General features: G+C 38.0%; 1 protein-coding gene and 1 pseudogene across 1 annotated transcript; both read right to left on the bottom strand.

Moving 5' to 3' along the window:
• Positions 1-5,296: 5,296 nt before the first annotated feature.
• Positions 5,297-17,263, bottom strand: LOC130069065 (endonuclease domain-containing 1 protein-like; annotated as a pseudogene).
• Positions 17,264-18,237: 974 nt separating this feature from the next.
• On the bottom strand, positions 18,238-19,172 carry LOC130069064 (endonuclease domain-containing 1 protein-like). Its single transcript, XM_056232760.1, has 2 exons — positions 18,867-19,172; positions 18,238-18,765 (listed from the first exon to the last, which is right to left on the bottom strand). Exons 1-2 carry the CDS (start codon positions 19,170-19,172, stop codon positions 18,238-18,240), a joined length of 834 nt encoding a protein of 277 aa, XP_056088735.1.
• Between the last annotated feature and the right edge of the window lie 200 nt (positions 19,173-19,372).

The raw sequence follows: 19,372 nt of genomic DNA, 5'->3' as shown, positions 1-19,372 counted from the left end.
AATGGAGATTAATCCGGCCTCGGCGGGGACTAAAACACACTCTTATCTCATTTGCCGGTGACGCACGCCCATGGGGGGCGGGGTAGAATGCTGGCCCGTTTCCTTGACGACTCGCGGACAGAAGGCGGAGGTCCACAGAGCTCGCCTGTTGCGCGGCGGTTGCGCGGGCGCTTCCCAATCGAGGCCGATGCTATCCACGGCCTGAGAGAGCAGACGCATCAGCTCAGTCTCAATGCCGGCTCTCTTACCAGTGGTCTGGCGGGAAACGCTAGCGGAGGGGAGGTCCACGGAGCTCGCCCAATCCTCGCTATCGGATGCCAGAAGAGAACACGCCTCGGTGGGTTCGTCAAACTCGTGGATGGACGCGGCGGCCGGCGGCGGCCGTTGTCCGTCAGTGAGCGACTCGAGCGAAACCGGCGAAGCTGGCGGGCGAACCGGCGAGCTTTGGCGGGCTGGAGAGAGCTCGGGTGCGCGCTGGGCGCGGCGCTTCTTGCGGCGCGGCACCACGGCGGGCTGCGGTGAAGGCTCGGAGAATGATGCCAGGCGAGTCCTCAGAGTCACCATGGGCAACAGCTCGCAATGAGGGCATCCGCCGTTAGCGAGCGCGAGAGCCGCGTGATCCTCACCCAGGCAGGAAACACAGATGACGTGCCGGTCTCCATCGCTGAGCGGGGCGCGGCACGAGCCACAGGAAGGCATCTTTAAAAAGACGCAGCTCTTTTGTGAGAGAAGTGTGAGTCGCGAAGTAAGCTGACAAACACTCTCAACAGAGTAAATACACACAGAGTATGAAAAGGATATATAACGCCGGAAAGCGCAGCAGGTACGGCAGTTGAAGGCGGCGAGGCCAGCGACTCCAGAGCTCGTCCCGCTGAAAGGCTTGCTTCGACGGCGCGGCTTCTCACTCCGGATCCAGCGATGCGTGTGCTTCGCTGAAGAGGTAAAAATCAGTTTGTATCAGCCTAACGAGCATATTTATAGGGCGAGACCACGCCCCTTCTGGCGGGACGTGACGATATGGGCGCGAATGGCCCCCATTGGTCATTACGTCACGCAGAGTCTCTCTCGATAGGCTGCTGCATTTGCTGCAGAGCAGCCAATAGGCGCGCGAGCTGTTTCGCCTATGTCTGCTTGCTGCTGCAAAGCGTTTTACATTATTAAAAAATTAAGGATAATTTTTGGCTTCAATATCTCGCCGAAAAGAGTTTTTCCCCTAGCGTAAGCTATTACGCAGTACGAGAGATACTCTCGTAAGAGAACAATAGCAGCAGCAATTGTAACAAACGATTTTGCTGCCCATTACATTTTGAACAATCTGTCAATATAAGTCAAAGTAGAGATATTTAAAGTATTTAAAGCATCCTGCCTCCTGTTGTTTGTTCCTCACTCGGTCTTTGAGTCTTGGCTATGCGTCTCCTGACATGTCCCACCGAGTCCTTCTAAGCTATCCCCAGTAAGGTGTTCATAGTTATTTGATTTAGTTTTTTTCTCCCCTCGTGGGGTTATCTTAGTTTTCATTATCACTACTGTTAGTAATACCTCTTTCTGGGAAGAACTTTTGTTGGATTTCTTTTGACTTACAAAGTACCATTTTATTTTAATAAATCTACTTTGCCTGGAGTATTGCCTTGAGTGTTTCGTTTGGGTCTAACATTACCTCCTCTGTGGCTAAGTGGTAGATCTCTCAAATCACCACATCTGAGACCCGAGACCCGGATTGTGACATAAACTTTACTGAACTAAATGACTGCCTAGACTAAAATCTACAAAAGTTTGATTGGAGTTGTACATTAATGTTTCTAGTTGAATTAACTGCCATTTAATATATTTAATGCGGAGGTTTAGGTGTTTAGTAAATGTTAATTTATTATAAATATATTATTTTTATTACATTTTTAAATTAACATTTACTAAACACCTAAACCTCCGCATTAAATATATTAAATGGCAGTTAATGCAGAGGTTTAGGTGTTTAGTAAATGTTAATTTATTATAAATATATTATTTTTATTACATTTTTAAATTAACTTATAATCAGAACATAAATTACATTTTCAATGTAATATCCAGTCAAACTTTATAAATGGTTGTAAAGATACAAAGGCACAAAATATAACGCAACAAGAGGGCTAACATTTTCATAGGACTTAAATATCTCACAATACAATGATGCACAGCTTGATGACCAAAGAAAAAAAATTGTGTTCAAGAATGCTTTCTTAATCTGCAGCTTAAAACAGCTTTGTCAGAGAAAAGTATGACTTTGAAAAATAAAATGTTTCTCCAGATATGCAGATTTTTCTGCTCCACAATATAAAGTAAATGCACCCTGAACAGAGTGCAACCCGAATGCACCCAGATCTAGTATCAGTTATACTCACAAATCACCCAGAGAGTGCAGAGACCTCCGAGAGCAAACACAAGAGAGAAACCCAGAACAATCAGAGAACCTTTAGTCCACTTAGGAGAAGTGACTTCTCCCTCTCTGTCTTGAAGAGAGAAATCTGGGGTGATAAATATTGTTAAAGTGATAATAGTAATTAAAGTGATAAAATATTTCAAACTGTGATAAATACTCCAAATATTCCAAACAAATAAATTCTGAATCCCAGAATTTTCCACGTGGACCTGTGATGTAGGCTACTTCTGAAAATGTATCTATAACTATTCTTGTTTTTTTTTAACTAAATTTCTTAGATGAGCTCACAGCATTTGTGGGAAATTTAAACTGATGTAAACAAAATGAAGATTATCGATAATGATCAATGAAAGAAAGAAAGAAAAATAAAAAATCTGACACGTGACAGCTTCCAATGGCATTGTTGTTGTTACTTAAAACTCTATGCATGTTTTGTGTTAACATGCATTATATATACAGAAATAAATCATAAATAATATATAAGCTTAAGCTATAGACAAAAATTTGACATGATCTTTATCCTGTTACCTGTCACCCCACTTTTTGACCTTTGATCTGAAATTAAATGGCTGTAATTCATAAACTATTTGAAATATACAAACCTAAGGTTTGACTTTTCTTAAAGACACCCAGCAAAATAACAAAGTTTCCAAAAGTAACAGAAGTTTAAGTTTATTGTAAAGCAAATGTACTGAACTAAACACTTTTTATTTTATTTTATACAAAATATACTGTGTACTTTACAAAATAATCTGGACTTACTTTTTTTTTACAAGAGTATCAGATTTATGTCTAACCAAGTTGTGTTCCAAATTTGAAGTTGATTTCACAAAACATTTGACATTTACCATTGGCATTGTAATGCAATGTTATAATATATATTCTATAATACCTTACCTCTGTACAGAGAGGAGTTGCCATCTGAAGCGGTTGCTGAAGGCATGTAATCAACATTTTCATAAACTGAATCCATTTCTTTAACCTGATAAAATGTGTGTATATTGAGTGTTTGCTGGAAACAAGGAAGCCACAGAAGTATTACAACTTATTAAATGTCATTTGTACAGACAGAAGAAAATAGAAGAAAAAGAACAAAGTAAACTTGATTAGCAGTGTTTAGAGATCAAATGTGATGACTGCCTTATACAGCAAAGATTTAAAAGTATTTTGTATTCAATTTTTAATTGGCAGGACATTCAAATTTAAAACTGTTCACATGTCCTTTTAAATGTAAACCAATATTTAACAAAGGCTGTTACATTAATTGCACAACAAATAATAATACCGTTCATACCGGTGTTGAGGATGCAGTGATGCTGCTGTCACTCTTCACTGTCGCATCTGTGTGCATCTGTGCTCTTAATAATAGAGACATATGCAGGAAGTTACGAAACCTCAAACTCACATCTAGTTGCAGGTCAATCTATCTGGTGTTTCACTGAGTTCAATGTGGGAAACGTCTGTACAACCCATGAAATGTCTTCGCTTTTTCAACATATTTGGTGATATTACTGTAATCAAACATTTTATCAAGCATTTGTTGTTTTTTAAACCTTTACTAAAACCCATAGCCCAATCAGTACAAACATAGCCTCAAAGTCTTAATAATTCACAACATTTAACAAGTTGTCAAATTCGTTCGATACTCATACATATTTGTATACTCGTACATAATCCTGCAGCTTTTACTCCTACTGCTGTCATTGGCTACTGCCTCAATTCCTGTACATATTTATCGCTATATTTGTACCCCTTCTTGGAAAGTAGTCGGATGTCCCACACACTGTCAGAAAGTTTATATTGCATTGTATTCTTTAAAATTATTACAAATTGAACCCTGTCTGTTCATGTTCCAATGACACATGATTTCTCTCCACACCTCATGACCTACCTCTGTTTGCAAGAGTGGAACAGTTAATTTGACTTTTGACATGATATCAGATACTCGATTATTTTGTCATAATCAGATCAGTTACACTGCTGATAAGTGTCAAATTTGCATTTAAATCATGTTATTTTTAAGGCAATTGTTTGATTTTGCCAGAAGATTCAGTTGTTCTCTGAATGTAGTCTAAAGATTTGTTTTGTTTAAGGTTTTGAGGGTGATGGTTTCAAGAAATGTGTTTTAGCAATTCAGGTAAACTGCGTCCGCCAATTGAAACCATGTTCTGACATTGGTGGAGACCAGAGAGTTTCAAGAGTTTAAAGACAAGTACAGATATTTTAGATCTTTTCAATAAAGCAAAAGCGTGGGGATTGGCTGGTTAGCTATCAATCCCTAGATGTCGTAACCAATAAATGGATTAAACGCCTGTTTTTTCAATGGCAGCCTTTCAAATAGTCTCAGCCTCAGACGTCACTTCCACGCACCATTGGCTGATTGTCTGATGCATATTGCACACTTAACTGGAAACACTTCATCTTCTGATTGGTTGTATTCTACAGGATTTCCAGGAGACGTGTGTGTTGAGTTCTTTATCGAGTTCTTCTCTGACTGGAAACAAACCGTTGTGACGCCAAACCCCCTCGTGGAAGAAGAAATACTTTGTGTTTACAATTGTGACAATGTGCGCTCACCAGGATCAACTAAATTGGATTTTCAAAAGAACTTCATGGCTCCATTGTTGCAGTAAACTTGCACAATGTTCTTGAATTAATAATTGATTAGATGCACACTCGTGTAGGGACATTGACTTTACATTTTCACGCCCCTAAACATGACGTGAAACAAAATTCAAGGACTTCAGACATATGTATCAAAAATGTAAATGTTAAAAATGGCCTGTATGACAGGGTTCTAATCCTACAAACGTAATATCTGATAATGCAATGATTTTGAATCCTTGTTATGCTGCTTTTCGTATGTTAGTTGTATGTTTATTTTGTACAGTTTCTCTCAAACAACTGTACTTTTTTCACCCATTTTTGACTCAGAAATTCCTGTAAGTCCTCCAGACTCTTTTTACTGATCGTTTTCTCTTCATCTTTTCTTTCTGCTTTGTTAAGGGCCCAATAAGCTTGAGAGACCCATGATCCATCTGCACTGTTGTAACAGAAGAATGCCGTCCACATGTGAGAGGGAATGTTCACTTTCTCATTCAGTTTATTGTTTCCAGGTATTGCTCCGGTCAGCACATGGGCTAAAACTTTATTATTATTGTCGATGTTTATTCATGATGTCTTTAGTCTCATTTTCCATGCGATTCCAACTGCCGGCATTAAAGCTGATCTTCTGTGGCACAACGTTGGTCAGTGTGAATGTGGATTCTGCAGTGAGTTTATCAGCTGCATGACAGCAGGGAAACAAGTGACCGCGATTCAATCCGTAGTTGTTATTGAATAAGTCTTCACTGATGGCCTGATTTGGGTATGGAACAGTCATCTCATCAACAGGAAGATCAAGCTACAGAAGTTTAAAAGAAAGATAAATAATAATAATTCATTACATTTATAGCGCTTTTCTTGGCACTCAAAGCGCTTCACATGGAAGGGGGAATCTCCTCAACCACCACCAATGTGCAGCATCCACTTGGATGATGCGACAGCAGCTCACCACACACCAGCTTACTGGTGGAGAGGAGACAGAGTGATGAAGCCAATCAGTGTGTATATATATATATATATATATATATATATATATGGGGATTATTAGGAGGCCATGGTGGACAGAGGCCACTGGGCAAATTTGGCCAGGATGCCACACAGGACCCACACAGACCACAGGGTGAGCACCCCCTGCTGGCCTCACTAACACCTCTTCCAGCAGCAACCTGGTTTTCTCAGAAGGTCTCCCATCCAGGTACTAACCAGGCTCAGCCCTGCTTAGCTTCAGTGGGCAACCAGTCTTGGGCTACAGGGTGAAATGGCTGCTGGCACTAAAAAGCCATTAAACACATATACAGAATAGTTGACTCAAAAAGGAAAATGGTCATTTACGCCTCCTAATGTCATTACAAATGTAAAATGTTTTCATGTAAAACACAAAATTAGAATTTAGAAGATTGTTAATTGAGTTTTTTGTTCCATGGAACAACCATTCATCTGTTAAGCTCTAGGAAACAAAAATCAAGTATTCTCTTATTTGACTACTTCTAAAGTTATGTGAAAGTTTTAAGTGAGTTATTCACTGAAATTCGACAGATCAACATTTTCGCTAATGAAGTGTTTCATAGAAAAAACAGCATAATTCATATTTTTCTTAATTATGTGTTCCACAGAAAAATAACACAATATGGGGTTGGAATAAAATGAAGTTGAATAAATTATGACAGATTTTTCGTTTTATCCTTTTAAGACAATAAATTGATAGACTAGATGTAAAATCGGCACTGAATAGCAGATGTATACTAACAGAGGTGTAGCACTAACAGACGAAAAGTAAATGATAGATCCCAGCGAGCAAACAGTCGTCTATAATACGTCTAAAAGACGTAATTGTTAGACATCCAGAAGACGTCCTCACAGGAGCCAGAATGAAAGTTTTTTATACGTCTTTTCTGGACGTTGTTTAGACGTCAATTAAAGACGTGCTACAGACGTAATTTTTAAACATCCAGAAGACGTCCTCACAGGAGCCAGAATGAAAGTTTTTTATACGTCTTTTCTGGACATTGTATAGACGTAAATTAAAGACTTGCTACAGACGTAATTGTTAGACATCCAGAAGACGTCTTCACAGGAGCCAGAATGAAAGGTTTTTATACGTCTTTTCTGGACGTTGTTTAGACGTAAATTAAAGACGTGCTACAGACGTAATTGTTAGACATCCAGAAGACGTCTTTACAGGAGCCAGAATGAAAGTTTTTTATACGTCTTTTCTGGACATTGTATAGACGTAAATTAAAGACGTGCTACAGACGTAATTGTTAGACATCCAGAAGACGTCTTTACAGGAGCCAGAATGAAAGTTTTTTATACGTCTTTTCTGGACATTGTATAGACGTAAATTAAAGACGTGCTACAGACGTAATTGTTAGACATCCAGAAGACGTCTTCACAGGAGCCAGAATGAAAGGTTTTTATACGTCTTTTCTGGACGTTGTTTAGACGTAAATTAAAGACGTGCTACAGACGTAATTGTTAGACATCCAGAAGACGTCTTCACAGGAGCCAGAATGAACGTTTTTTATAAAAAAATTTTGGACATTGTTTAGACGTCAATTAAAGACATGCTACAGACGTAATTGTTAGACATCTAAAGGCAGCCAGAATAAAAGTTGTATTAGTCACGTTTTCTGTAGTATAAATGTCAAAGAAGACTGTTAAAGACCCATATTGAAACGGAAATCCCATTTGTGCATTTTGCAAGGATCCAACTTTAAAAAATCTTTACTTCAAAACAGTGGCAGTGAGTTAGTTCTCACTGAGAAAAACCCAGTTACTCATTGTTAATGGTTGTCGTGTCATGAAACTGCAGACACACAGACCATAGACCTAAATAAGATTTGAAAGAATTTTGATAATATTGAATACTCAATTGAATACGGGAACTGTGTAGTGTATATACAAGTCTTGCATTTGTATATCTTATCAATATAATTGTAATAAACTGCTTACCATTTGCCTGTAAACCAAACTGATCACTCCAAGAAATCAACTATTTAAATCTCAAAATATATATTTTATTACTATTTTGTTCTACTGGACCAAAACTTAAAAGCCAGAACAGTAAAGTTATAAATTAACACAATTTCCCTTTAAATAATCTATAAAATGTTGTTAAAACAGTATAACATATCAATTAACAAAATGTGGCTGCTATAAGCTTCACAAGCTTCATTTATAGCGGCAAGCCCCGACTCTCCCGGGGGCATGTTTCAGATGATCGGCTGCAGACTTTATTTGGGCCTCTGTTGCAGCTGGGTCCCATTTCATGACAGCAGCTACAATCAAAGCAAAAAAATACACATGTAAAATAAATAAATACAAACGCCACTGTTGTGGTTTAGCTTGCAGCAGAGATGCATAGAAAATTTTAGTACTCGAATCAATGAAATGAAACAGTTATTAAATCACAAATCAAGTAAAATTACATCAAGCCTGATATAAAGCATTCCACACACACATACATATATATATACACACACACACATATACATATATATTTTCGTATTCGTATTGAACCGTTCGGTACGAGGCTTTCGGTTCAGTGTGCATTACAAACCGAACGGTTTGTTGGACTATTTTTCCTGCTGACCAAAATTTCGTTATTTAAAATGTAGGGGCGTGGCAAGCGTGCTCATAATGTAAGAGATGCTGCCGCGACCACAACATTGCCCAACATCAAATAGCAAACGTAATGTAAGCGGAACGAAACTGCAGCTGCGCTACTCGTTATTGTGTGGTTGACGGATCGTTTATCAGTTTGGACCAATCCAGCGTCTTGATCAAGCGACACTGTTACTACACAGCACTAAGAGATCCAGTAAAGAAAGCAGTTGAATTTGCCACTGAAGTAATAATATCGCAGCGAGATCTAGTGAGAAACATTCACATTTCTCCGTTATTAACGGATCAAACAGCGCTGACGTGGAAAACAGGAATAAACATTGTGCCATGAATGAACTATCCAGTGCCCACAGATCAGCAACATTCACCATGGATTTACTGTAGTAACACTACTAACTGTAACCATGGAAGTTTGGCAGGAATAGTAGGCTATAATGCTTTCAAGTAACGTTACGTCGGTTTTATTTCGACATTATGAATAAAATTGCTGCCCTCAAATGTTAATCTGAAATAAAATAAACCTTTGTTTATAACTACTACAATATTACAATTAATTTTTTTCAAGGAGCAAGGAGCTGTTTTTGTTTTATATGCTCCTAAGAAGAGTCAAGTGTAGCTCCATCACTGCTCAAAGTAAAAAATTATCATACTTTGATGAAAAATTATTAAAAAAATTAAATCAAGGAAATTTCTCTGGCTTTTCTTTCTTTTTGCTGTATCAAAAACGTACCGAACCGTGAATTTTGTGAACCGTCACACCCCTAACATATATATTTATTTACATTTGAATAGTTATCAAAGACCTGTTTGTGAAAGGTTTTTTATTTTTATTATTGTTTATGTTAAAACTAGGGGTGTGACGGTTATTATATAACCGTGAGACCGATGGTTATAGTTGAACACCGTCATTAGAACTTGTGGTGGCAATTTTAATGATATTCATTGATCTTTAGTTAAATATAGATGATTCAAAGAATGTCACATGTGTGTCTCTCACTTGTAGTGAGAGAGGATTCTGTTTATGTACCTGGGGAGGCAGAAGAGGGAGACACTCCAGAGAACAGACGAACAAGGACCTCTGACCTAGATGTCAGAAGGCCACTTAGTGCAGGGGAGCTTAGTGGGCCAACTAGTGACGTCTATGGAAAACTACTGGGAGGAAGGCTCTGGGGGGAAGAAGGCCTTGAAACTAAGATAAAAGCTAGTTCAGTCTGTCTGGGGGTGTGTCACTCTTCTGCACAGGGTAACAACTGTGTATTAGACTGCTCCTATTCTTGCAAGAATAAATACTTCTATTTTATATAATTTGACTCTGAGTGTCTCTTACGCAGTGATGTTTGTTTGAGATGAATTTTTGCCACAATAAACTCTATAACCGCCCAAACCGTGTTATTAAAATATATTGCAGATAAGGTTATACTAATATCAGTGTTGGGGAGTAACGGAATACATATACCAGCGTTACGTATTCAGAATACAAATTATGAGTAGGCCTAACTGTAGTCTCCACAGAACAAAAAAAATTGTAAAAAAAAAAAAATTGGGTTTGCATTTATGAGGAAAAAACAATGTTACGGACATGAGCGCTCTGAACGCGGCACTAAAAGATGCTTTAAAAATTTCACAGACACACCAAACAGAAAGCACAAAACCTTTCTTTAAAGTGCATTTAGTTTTGTATTAATTGTATCTTAATTTTAATCAATGTTTCATCAACCAATTGCCTGGATTTAATAAATAAGAAGTAAATATAGCAGACGATAAACACGGAGGCGCCGGCGTGTGAACTGGAGCTCGTCTCATAAATGAACCGAAACTCAGCATATAAGGTAGCCTACTTGCCTCACAGACAGGTCTACTTTTAAACAGAACAATTCAAAACGTAAGAATACAGACTGCTCTCTGCTTATGTAATAAGCAGATAATCCGTATGAATTGTGTATTTCTCTCTGGCGCGTTGACTACTGCGAAGATCGTGAGTCAGCATCGTCAACTTCATCTTTGCAGCCGACACTGGCAAAGAAAACACTTGTTTATTAATAAACAATTAAAATATCTCATTGCTATATTTTACATATTCATAATCATTACTTTTGCCGGTTCTTTGTGACAGATTTTAGGTGCTTATTGGCAGCACCAGCCTTACATGTTACACCACCGCATCACCGCACCCACCAGAATAGGCCTGTTTGATTTTTTTTTGTTAAAGTCCCACTCCGATCATATTTTGAGCTATTTTTAAACATTCCCAGTGGTCTTTAAATTATGATTATGCCATTTTTAGCCAAAATCACAAAACCTGTGCCGTATTCTGGGACTTCGCTTCAGCAGAGCGGCAGTAGCTCATTAGCAAATCGCCTCTGCGTTGTGGGCGGTGCCGTTGGCACGGAGACGACCCTCCCCCTGCCCGTTGCTGAGAGCTCTGTCTCTCCCGCTAGCTTACACCCCCAATACCGGTGGGGCAACAGTATTATATACACGTTAATTATTATTATACGAAGTTAATCAAAGTTATCACCGATCACCAATCATTATTTCACTCCAAGACATCGCGTGTGGAGACGCCCAGTGGAGTTACTACGTCACAACTCCAGTCTATTTTAGCCGGCATTTTAGCGTCTGCTACTGATTCACAGCCATTTGAATGTAGAAATACTCAGAAATACAAGCTTATTTTTCTCAAGATATGTCCTCTAACATCAGAAAAATGCCACAAGAACATGTTAACACCTAGAAAAACATTATTTTCATCGGAGTGGGTCTTTAAGGATTTGTTTACTGTGTGTGATTCATTTAATGGAAAGCTCAAGTCACTGCTAGTTGTCTGGCTGTTAATTCTAAATAAACGTAGAGCAAGTAGCAGTGTCTGCTCGTTTATTCAAACTAAGTTGTCCTATAACAGACGAACGTCGCAACGCTATGTTTTTTTTTGTTTTGAAAACCAAATCTTTTGTATGTGAAAGAGCCATGCGTTAAAAGTCAGATGGCACAAAATATGAACAAAATAAATAAAATAATTGAATATTGAATTGCATAGCATCATATTTTTCTCCATTGCATCGTATTACATTGAATCGCATCGCGTTGAGTTGAAATCAAATCGCACCGCATCGTAATAATAGTGAATCGCATTGCATTGCATCGGTAGCTGCTTATATGTAGCCTATCTTTAATGTATCGTATCGTTGGCTATGCATCGACATGCGTATCGCATCGGCCTCAGTTATGGAGATGCACATCCCTAATACCTACATAGGAAAAGTAACTACATTTACATACTGTGAATCGTTTTTTTTAAATCGAGAATCGTTTTTGCATCGAAAATCGCTATTGAATCGAATCTTGAGCCTAAAAATCGGAATCGTGACATTTTCTGAATCGTACACCCCTAATATAAACACACATAGCTGTTTGCTTGGAACACCTCTTTAATTGTAAATTTATTAAATCACATGTAAGGTTTATAAATAGTAGCTAAAGGAGAGTAAACTGATACCCCCTTTATTTTCTCTACCTTATGCCGTCCGAAAGGGTATGTGATTTTCTTTCTTCAGATGAACACATTTTAGAAAAAATAAACTAGACTTTTAGAAAAATTATCCATCTCTTGTGTTTGTGTTAAATACTGCAAGTGAATAGACACCAAAATGCGGAAGGTCGAAAAAGTCCAAGAGCATTGTAAAGCTCACATGATAAATGCAGAAAACATCTTGTGTGAACAACACAGCAGGCTGTACTGTATGAAGTTTCTGGTGCATGCACTTGCATTATATTGGCTTACAATAATGGATAATTTTTCAAAAAATCTTTGTGGAAAATATACATCTGGAATGGCACGGGAAAAAATAGATTTTTTTTTATTTTGGAGTGCACTGTGCCTTTAAAATTGACTACGGTTTTAGATACTGCAATGGATACTTACTAGTGATGGACTTGTTTCTCTGTTGGTGCCTGTTCTGCTCCGTAAACATTGTTCCAATGCTTGATCTAAAAAAAAAAAAAAGTTAAAAAGTGCGTTAATAAATTATTGATCTGGGTGACATAGGACCATTTTGAATGTGTTCCTTAAATAAATTATACAGGTTATGTGTTATATAAATCTGGAGAACCCTTACTAAAATTAACAATGTTTTGTGACACTAACCAAATGGTAATAAATTATTGTAATCAATCCACCATAAAAAAAACATGGTTTCTACACCTTTACTATAATAAAAACCATGGTTAATTTAGCAAATGTCCTTAAAAGAACAGCTCATCCAAAAAAAAAAGAAAAGTTCTCTCATTATTTAGCCTACTCACCCTCATGTTGAAACTGTATGAGTTTCTTATGTAGAACCATAATTAAGATATCTTGAGAAATGCCTTATTTGTTTTTGTTTTTCTCATACAGTTGTTTTATTCCCAACATTCTTGTGTTTCACAAAAGTAAGTTAGACATTTATTTTTGGGTCAGCTAGGCCTGTATAAACTCAAGAAGATAGAAGATAAAACATTGTCTGGAGGGTTTGAACCAGTGTGCCTTTGAGCAGAGTGTCCATGTTCTGCCTCTATTTCACGTGTATTTTATGACAATACTCACCATCTGAAGATCGTGTGGCTGGATAATATTTAACGTTACTCCCAAAATGCCTGGATCATGAAGGAAACACACACAGCAATATTAGCTATTTGTTTTTACTTAGGCTACTAACAGAGACATTTACAAAAGCTTGCAAAATTGACTCACCAGCTCCAAGACAATAACGTTAGGCCTAACTTTAACGTTAAATCCCGCGATCAACAATTTAAAAGCCTAGTTTGCAGATTCTTCTAGACTCGAGTAAAGGAGTGTGGTTCGAGTTCTTCTGTCTAAAGAGACAATGTTCTCAGTTCACTCATTGTAAAGCTCCAATGCTGAGTTTTATTTTATTTTTTTATCATAAACTAAGTTAGCTGACAATACACATGCTAGCTCAGCACATAATTAGCCTAATACATTGGAATACCGTACTAATATCAATATTTCTCTAATCGCGTTTAGATTCTCAATTTAATACACTATATTTTGATGTATTAGAATTTGTATAAAATAAAAAGTTATTTACGTTACCTTCCGTAGATTGCAATATGTCCATTGTTCGTTGTCCATATTCCTTGTTTGTTCTTCATTTACATCCCGCAACTCGCTCAAAATAAACATTTAGCAGTCCGATGTAAAATAATCCATGTTTTAAACAATGTAAAAGCCACAAAACCGAAGTAGGTCCCGAGCAGGAGCACAGACACCCACTCACTTCAACTGACGTATTCAAACTTGACTGGTAAAGGCGCGCATAGTTGTCATTGGCCAGATTCCTGGATGACAGTCAGAATAACCAATCATGCTCAAAACAACTCGGAGAGACAGCCAATAGTGTGAAAACATTGCAATAACAGGACAATATGAAATGTTTTAAAAGAAAGAATAGGAAAAAAATATACACGTGCTATTTAGTTGTATTTGTAGGCTGGCTGTTATATTTAATCAATTGTTTAAATGTGTTTTCATTGCAGTGCATGATTAAAAATGAAAGATAAAAAATGAAAGATAAAAAATGAAAGATTAAACAGTAACTTGTATACCATATATAATAACATTTATTTATCACTGTTCTAATAAACAGCAATTTATCAGAACAGTGCATAATGAGTGTCCTTACATGCAAACCGAAGCATTGAGAACTTTGTAAGTGTATAGACAGTTTAATAAGAAGATACTTTACACAGACAGTACAGTTAGCGCATACAGACAGGAGCCATCTTGGAAAACAGTCTCGACCAATCGAACCACGAGAGTGAGCGAACAGTACGTGTAGATATTGAAGATAAGATAAATTATATTTATTTTTTTATTTTCTCTGTTGCGTTAAGTGCTTCTCTTATGCGAGACTGTTTTCCAAGATGGCTGCTGTCTGTATGCGCTAACTGTACTGTCTGTGTAAAGTATCTTCTTATTAAACTGTCTATACACTTACAAAGTTCTCAATGCTTCGGTTTGCATGTAAGGACACTCATTATGCTGCCGTGTTAGTGTGGGGCTAATTTGAGCCTTGTTAATGGTATTAACTAGCGATCTCTTTTTGCTTACTCGATGCCCAATATACTAGCGTTATAAGCTAAACTGTTTTTAGAGATAAAACTCTTTACATTCGATTATCATGAAAACAAATCTCAGGGAACGATTTAGTCTGTACCAATGTGTTATTACACCCGAGGTTCATTTTGCGCCGGAGTTCTCCTTTAAGCCTGTAGTCCAGACTAAAATGCACGTTTGAGCTGTATTACCTGAAAGCAACTTGTAGGCTATACTGACATATCTTATGTCAGTGCCATTGTTTTGTCTCAAGATGCACACCAGTAATGTTTTTTTCTTCTAAGGTACATTTTTAAAAGCTATAATTGAATGCCCAAATTTAACTAAGGCCTAATCCTGGCTTTATATCTAAACCCTGTCTGTGAAACCGGGGGTTAGAAATTAAGGGGTTAACCCTAACCTTAACCCTTGTCTACAGACTTTTATTTAACAGCATGGATACTCCAAGGTGTTGACTGCAGTGGTTAGGTCTTTAGCATTGATAAAGGACAAAGATCTTCTCACTGTGACAGTCTGTAATGTATTTTAGCAATGATTGTTTGTAAGGATTGTCCCTAAAATAGAGCTATTGATGCATTCAAGACATGTCATAAAGATCGTATTTACGAATTGAACACACATGAACGCCACCACAATGATGAAAATAGGAAGTTATTTACTGTAAAATTAGGATATTTTTTTTACAGTGCAGTATGAACATCTGTTCTGAACTAGTTCTGGCTGTCAGTGGACGTTTAGATAATGGCCAGATTGGACATCTTTTATTTACGTAATTTATTGACTGTTTCTGGATGTCAACGGACGTCCAGATTATAGTCAGTATGAACGTCTTTTCTCAACTAGTTCTGGCTGTCAGTGGACGTTTAGATAATGGCCAGATTGGACATCTTTATTCACGTCATTTATGGACCATTTCTGGATGTCAACGGACGTCCAGATTATAGTCAGTATGAATGTCTTTTCTCAACTAGTTCTGGCTGTCAGTGGACGTTTAGATAATGGCCAGATTGGACATCTTTATTCACGTCATTTATGGACTATTTCTGGATGTCAACGGACGTCCAGATTATAGTCAGTATGAACGTCTTTTCTCAACTAGTTCTGGCTGTCAGTGGACGTTTAGATTGTGGCCAGATTGGACATCTTTATTCACGTCATTTATGGACCATTTCTGGATGTCAACGGACGTCCAGATTATAGTCAGTATGAATGTCTTTTCTCAACTAGTTCTGGCTGTCAGTGGACGTTTAGATAATGGCCAGATTGGACATCTTTATTCACGTCATTTCTGGACTATTTCTGGATGTCAACGGACGTCCAGATTATAGTCAGTATGAACGTCTTTTCTCAACTAGTTCTGGCTGTCAGTGGACGTTTAGATAATGGCCAGATTGGACATCTTTATTCACGTCATTTATGGACCATTTCTGGATGTCAACGGACGTCCAGATTATAGTCAGTATGAATGTCTTTTCTCAACTAGTTCTGGCTGTCAGTGGACGTTTAGATAATGGCCAGATTGGACATCTTTATTCACGTCATTTATGGACCATTTCTGGATGTCAACGGACGTCCAGATTATAGTCAGTATGAACGTCTTTTCTCAACTAGTTCTGGCTGTCAGTGGACATTAAGATAATGGCCAGATTGGATATCTTTATTCACGTCATTTATGGACTATTTCTGGATGTCAACGGACGTCCAGATTATAGTCAGTATGAACGTCTTTTCTCAACTAGTTCTGGCTGTCAGTGGACGTTTAGATTATGGCCAGATTGGACATATTTTTTTAAGTCATTCATCGACTAATTCTGGATGTCACCGGACGTTCAGATTATAGCCAGTATGAACGTCTTTTCTCAACTAGTTCTGGCTGTCAGTGGACGTTTAGATTATAGCCAGATTGGACATAATTTCTCATTGTCATTAATCAACTAATTCTGGATGTCAATGGACGTTCAGATTATGGCCTGGACGGACGGACGTGATATCAACCTGTTTTGTATGTCCACAGACGTCGCTTGCTCAGTGGGATTAGCCTACTGTAATGTCTGTGTGTAAATTATCACGAACTGACGACATACTGTACAGTAACACTCTGGCACAACACATGCGATACATGACATGTTCTCTGAAACATAAATTACAAGCTATGAAAATCATCACCTGAGGCTCAATCATCCATGAACTCCTTGGTCTTCTGAAATTTCCTTTCCCAGTATATTTGTTAGCTGAGAAAACAGGGATCGTATTTGTTGTGTCAGAGAGTTGCAAACATTTATCCTGAACCTACATTTTCTGAGTCTTTTTCTTTGGAAGTATATTTTTGACAGATTTTTTTGTAACGATCATCCTCTGAGCGTGGATTCAGGAATCACCGGAGGCTGTCCTCTAAAGAAAAACTCTCTACATCTATCAAAAGTTTTTACAACTTCAGACGTGACGAATGGACAGCTGAACACCAGCAGCACAGCGAGGACGCTCATGATTAACAGACGCATATTCACCTGTGTTCACGCAGACTAAAGAACAAAAATAAAGCTGAAGTGGTTGTAGAAACGTTAGTAACTAACTAACTTTAGTTCCACAAAAAGTTCAGTCAGCCTCTGTTCTTATACTTAAATAGTTTAGCAGCAAAAATTATGATTTTTAACACTGATGCTCACACATCTAAACCTGTGAATCCACAGACTGAAGTGTGAGTTCTTTCACACATTATACAAGCCCTACAACACTGCATCTGGAGTCACTCAGAACTGACCATTCATTTGACTTGTCTTTTGTGATCATGTCTGTGTGTTTTACAACTAATATTGGCAGTATTTATATAGCATTCTATCATCTTTGGTTCACTTCTTGAGTTATGCCAAAATCACTGAGACGGTTGATGTGACAATGTTCAACACATAAATAACCCATAAAGACAAGTTTTATTTTGCATGATTTGAAAGCATTTATTTGTATGGCTTTGTAGTAGTCAAAGAAAGTAGTGTCAGAATTAATAACAGAAATCTGTTATACTTGTTATTTCCAGCCCGATCTCATGAAAGTGCGTATCTATACCACGAATGTCATTTCTCGTGCCATTTATACGCCAAAAATGGTTTTTGCGTCTATATGATACGCAGTTTTCGCGTGCATATGATACGCACTTTATGGCGTGTAATACGCACGCACTCCCCACCCCCCCCTCCCCCCTAAACCTACCCAAGGGGTTTTCAGTGCGTAGCATATGCACGCAAAAAACATTTTTGGCGTATAAATGGCACGAGAAATGACATTCGTGGTATAGATACGCACTTTCATGAGACTGTGTTGGTTATTTCATACCAACTTAACATTTAAGCTCAAAAATAGCCACGTAACCAGGCCCAAAAATCTGCTGGTAAATTTTTAATGGTAGACCACCATGATTGTTTCTTGACGTCTGGCTCATCACAAGCATCTGCTTCTGGAGGTGGACTTGCATCTGCTTTTAAAGTGAGGTTTCTTTATTGTATTTGCTCTTCAGAAAGTCCTGTAATTCCTTCAGGGTCTTTACACTAATCGTACCTTTCTTTGTGTCCTCGTCTATGTTTTCAGCCCAGTGAGCTTGAGACACATATTTGTTGCTCACAATGTTAAAGCAGCAGAACACTGTCCACATGTGTGAGGGAATGTTTACTCTGTTATTCAATACATCTGCAGATGGTTTTTTAGTGTTCGGCACACCTCCTGTCAACACATAGGCTGAGACTTCCTCACGGTTCTTTTCATCACGGCAGTGAGAATTCATGATCTCTCTAACTTTTTCCTCCATGATTCTCCAGCTGCCACCGTTAAAGCTTATGGACTGCGGCACAGCATTGGTCAGTGTGAATGTAGATTTGGCAGTGTCTTCATCAGCTGCATGGCTGCACGGAAATAAGTGTCCACGATTCACATTCATTTGGTTGTTCAGATAGTCTCCATTGCAAGCCTGATTGGAACATCCTTGACTCATTCCAGCATTTGAATCTTCAAGCTACAGAACAGGTAATGACAAAGAAAAAAGAGACAATAATGAGTTTTTGTAAAACATTAAAAAAAGAAGAAAAAAAAAGAAAAAGGAAATTGCATCCTCACCTGTGGCTCTGTCCTCCATTTAGTTTTAGGTCGTTCCCCTGTATGCCCAGTATATTTGTAAGCTGAGAATAAAGGGATCTTATTTGTTATGTCGTAGAGAGTTGCAAATCTGTAAATGTTCTTATATTTTTGACAGATTATTCTATACAGATTCTGATTCTTTGAGACTGATTTCTCCAAAATGCCAGAAATCATTGGAGGCTGATCTTTTAAAAAAAACTGTTTGCAAGTTTCTAATGAATCAAAATCAGTCATGATGAACGGAAAGCCAAACACCAGCAGCATCGAGACGACAAACACACGCATCTTCAGCTGTGAAGGTAATTCAGGACGTGAAGAACACGAAGGTTATTCAGGATGTGAAGAACACGAAGGTTATTCAGGATGTGCAACTTCCAGAAAGAAACCCTCTGTTTTATAGACATGCTATCTAATCTTTATCTATCTTTTTTTTATTTATTTTTTTTATCTGTGGATCCCCTAAGTTGTGACTGTGTCCAGTTCAG

Source organism: Rhinichthys klamathensis, unplaced genomic scaffold, assembly GCF_029890125.1.
Source record: "Rhinichthys klamathensis goyatoka isolate OS25496 unplaced genomic scaffold, OSU_Roscu_1.1 h1tg000354l_1, whole genome shotgun sequence".
NCBI classification, from domain to species: Eukaryota; Metazoa; Chordata; class Actinopteri; order Cypriniformes; family Leuciscidae; genus Rhinichthys; species Rhinichthys klamathensis.
This window is presented reverse-complemented; position numbering and strand designations above follow the sequence as displayed.